At 40.1% G+C, this 4286-nt stretch overlaps 1 protein-coding gene across 1 annotated transcript; it reads right to left on the reverse strand.

The window, feature by feature from the left end:
- Positions 1-1851: 1851 nt before the first annotated feature.
- Positions 1852-2805, reverse strand: LOC129536635 (gamma-taxilin). Its single transcript, XM_055395659.2, is given in 1 exon segment — positions 1852-2805. A coding segment is annotated over 1 exon segment (939 nt). The 5' UTR covers positions 2791-2805.
- Positions 2806-4286: the final 1481 nt, after the last annotated feature.

Raw genomic sequence — 4286 nt, forward strand, 5'->3', positions numbered from 1 at the left:
TAATAGCAAATGAAGCAACTGATAAAGGATTAATCTCCAAATTATACAAGCAGCTCCTGCAGCTTAATTCCAGAAAACTAAGTGACCCAATCAAAAAATGGGCCAAAGAACTAAACAGACATTTCTCCAAAGAAGACATAAAGATGGCTAACAAACACATGAAAAAATGCTCAACATCCCTCATCATCAGAGAAATGCAAATCAAAACCACAATGAGATACCATTTCACACCAGTCAGAATGGCTGCTATCCAAAAGTCTACATGCAATAAATGCTGGAGAGGGTGTGGAGAGAAGGGAACCCTCTTACACTGTTGGTGGGAATGCAAACTAGTACAGCCACTATGGAGAACAGTGTGGAGATTCCTCAGAAAACTGGAAATAGAACTGCTATATGATCCAGCAATCGCACTCCTGGGCATACACACCGAGGAAACCAGAATTGAAAGAGACACATGTACTCCAATGTTCATTGCAGCACTGTTTATAATAGCCAGGACATGGAAGCAACCTAGATGTCCATCTGCAGACGAATGGATAAGAAAGCTTTGGTACATATACACAATGGAGTATTTCTCAGCCATCAAAAAGAATGCATTTGAATCAGTTTTAATGAGGTGGATGAAATTGGAGCCAATTTTGTCCAGGCTTTGCCTCAGAGAATGTCCCTGTATAAACCATCATTGTCACTGTATAAACCATCTACTGGAAGTAAACTTGTCCACAAAAAAAAAAAAAAAAAGAAATTGGAGCCAATTATACAGAGTGAAGTAAGCCAGAAAGAAGAACATCAATACTGTATATTAACGCATATATATGGAATTTAGAAAAATGGTAACCTGAACCCTGTATAAGAGACTGCAAAAGAGACATAGGCATTTAGAACAGTCTTTGGGACTCTGTGGGAGAGGGTGAAGGTGGAATGATTGGGGAGAATGGAATTGTAGCATGTATATTATCATAAGTGACCAGTCCAGGTTCGACGCATAAATTTTCCTCTAATTTTTAAAATAAAAAAAAAATAAAGTATATATACTTTAAAAATACAAAGTATATATTATATATTTATATTTATTTATATATTATGTATATTTATATAAATATATCTATATACTGTAAAGTCAGCCTTTTACCAATATTCCACTTCAGGTAGCATTTCTATCTTGCTAAAGCATCTTCAACTAGTGCTTTCAAGTCCTGACCCTGACCTTCATAGCCCTCTTCAAAATGATGTTTTTTTTCCATGCGTATCATCAATGCCCTATTAAGCTTCCCAGAAAAGCGTTCATTGAATTCACTCAGTATAACTTGAGAGTAAGATGGACATTTGAATATACTTTTACCTGATGCAAATTTTTTTCCAAAAAAGAGAGTAGACTATTAGTCTTTTAGGTTTTCTGTAGTAATGCTCCCATCTGTTTACAATGTTTAATTCACTAACTCAAGGGAAATCAGAACTATTTTTTAACCTGCCCTGGACCTATTGTACTCTCATGGGGAAGTCTGCCTTTTGTTTGCTTGCCTATAAAATAGTAATCAAAATGTTTAATTCCTGAATATCAACAGATGAATTATATTCATTGTAGATAACCTGAAAAAAAAATAAAATAAAATACAGTGTATTTGGGGGCCAGGTATTTACTTATTTTTAGTCTAGATAAGGGGGAAAAATCTATGCCCAAGTCATAATCTTCCAGAATCACATGGAAGACGAGTTGTGCTTAACACTGTCTCCAAGAAATTGCTTCACAGACCCAAATCCAGTGACTTCTGGGCCATCCCTAAGAATCCTGCGAGGAAAGGATTCCACTACACATATACAAAGGTTCTAAAACACCCCAGAATGAGTGTTTCAGTGAATGGTTTTGGTTCGTCGTGACAGGGGACAGTCCCCGCTAACGTCACCTAAACACCTGCTTGCCCCTACCTCCTCCCGCAGCGCCTACTGCTCAATGAGCTTCTTCAGCTTCTCGCCCAGCTCGATGTTCTCCTGGCGGAGCTTGGCGTTGTGTATGTCATGTTGCTCCAGCTGTGCCTGGATTTCATTCAAAGTAATTTGGAAGTGTGCAGTGGCTTCTTTCCGTCTTTCTTCCTCCTCTCGGGCCTGCTGCATATTTTCTTCCTTTAACGTCTTATTGTGACGCTGAAGTTCCCTGCAAAGAGACTCAAGCTTGCTTCTTGCCAAGATAGCCTTGCTGTGTTCACTCTGCAAATGAACTTTCTCTTTCACGATCTGGGCTTGCTTCTTTTGCAGAATCTTCATTTGCTTCTGAACGTTCCTGCTCTCCTCCAGAAGATCGGCATATTTCTTACAGAGAGCTGCCAGCTTCTCTTCTGGAGTTGAAAGAGTGTTTAGGGCTTGCATCAATAATAAGACTTCTTTTCCTAGGGTTTTGTCTTTGTTCCTGCTGCACTCTGAATCCTGCTGACCATCAGGGGTTTCTGTTCGAGCCTCTCGCCCGGGAATTTCCTCCCGTGACTCTCGTGTGCAGTACGCCCGGCTCACCAAACTCCTGCCCTTTGTTATAAAGTCACTGCGTGCATCCTCTTCCAAGGAATGCTTGTTACTTGTACCACCACAGTGTGAGTCTTGACGTTGAAGAATATCATTGGACTGAGAGTTATGCAACATATCCGCTTTCACCCCGAGCCCGCACATTCCAGCTTCTTCCATTATGCCAATCACAAACTTCTGCCTCGGGCTGCGTCGCCGTCCGCCCCGTCCGGCCTCAACTGCCTCCTCGGCGCCGCGGCCTCTTCCCCGCGCAGCCTCCTCTACCCACGTCGCCATGAGGTGACGGCAGCAGCCAAACCAAAAATAAAGAAAATTTTGAATTAAAAAATGTTAATTTTGGTGTATGGTGTTAGGAAGTGTTCTAGTTTCATTCTTTTACAAGTGGCTGACCAGTTTTCCCAGCACCACTTGTTAAAGAGACTGTCTTTTCTCCATTTTATATTCTTGCCTCCTTTGTCAAAGATGAGGTGACCATAGATGCGTGGATTTGTCTCTGGGCTTTCTATTTTGTTCCATTGATCTACCATACTGTCTTGATGACTGTGGCTTTGTAGTAGAGCCTGAAGTCCGGCAGGTTAATTCCCCCAGTTCCATTCTTCTTCCTCAAGATTGCTTTGGCTATTCGAGGTTTTTTGTATTTCCATACAAATTGTGAGATTATTTGTTCTAGTTCTGTGAAAAATATCTTTGGTAGCTTGATAGGGATTGCATTGAATGTATAAATTATTTTGGGTAGTATACTCACCATACACCAAAATAAACTCAAAATGGATTAGAGAGCTAAATGTAAGACCAGAAACTATAAAACTCCTAGAGGAGAACGTAGGCAAAACACTCTCCGATAAATCACAGCAGGATCCTCCATGACCCACCTCCCAGAATATTGGAAATAAAAGCAAAAATAAACAAATGGGACCTAATTAAAATCAAAAGCTTCTGCACAGCAAAGGAAACTATAAGTAAGGTGAAAAGACAGCCTTCAGAATGGGAGAAAATAATAGCAAATGAAGCAACTGATAAAGGATTAATCTCCAAATTATACAAGCAGCTCCTGCAGCTCAATTCCAGAAAAATAAATGACCCAATCAAAAAATGGGCCAAAGAACTAAACAGACATTTCTCCAAAGAAGACATAAAGATGGCTAACAAACACATGAAAAAATGCTCAACATCCCTCATAATCAGAGAGATGCAAATCAAAACCACAATGAGATACCATTGCACACCAGTCAGAATGGCTGCTATCCAAAAGTCTACATGCAATAAATGCTGGAGAGGATGTGGAGAGAAAGGAACCCTCTTACACTGTTGGTGGGAATGCAAACTAGTACAGCCACTATGGAGAACAGTGTGGAGATTCCTCAAAAAATTGGAAATAGAACTGCCATATGATCCAGCAATCGCACTCCTGGGCATACACACCGAGGAAACCAGAATTGAAAGAGACACGTGTACTCCAATGTTCATTGCAGCACTGTTTATAATAGCCAGGACATGGAAGCAACCTAGATGTCCATCAGCAGACGAATGGATAAGAAAGCTTTGGTACATATACACAATGGAGTATTATTCAGCCATTAAAAAGAATGCATTTGAATCAGTTCTAATGAGGTGGATGAAACTGGAGCCTATTATACAGAGTGAAGTAAGCCAGAAAGAAAAACACCAATACAGTATACTAACACATATATATGGAATTTAGAAAGATGCAAATGATAACCCTGTATACGAGACAGCAAAAGAGACACAGATGTATAGAACAGTCTTTGGGA

Source organism: Moschus berezovskii, chromosome 6, assembly GCF_049115385.1.
Source record: "Moschus berezovskii isolate FMDL1 chromosome 6, NW_MosBer_1.0, whole genome shotgun sequence".
NCBI classification, from domain to species: domain Eukaryota; kingdom Metazoa; phylum Chordata; class Mammalia; order Artiodactyla; family Moschidae; genus Moschus; species Moschus berezovskii.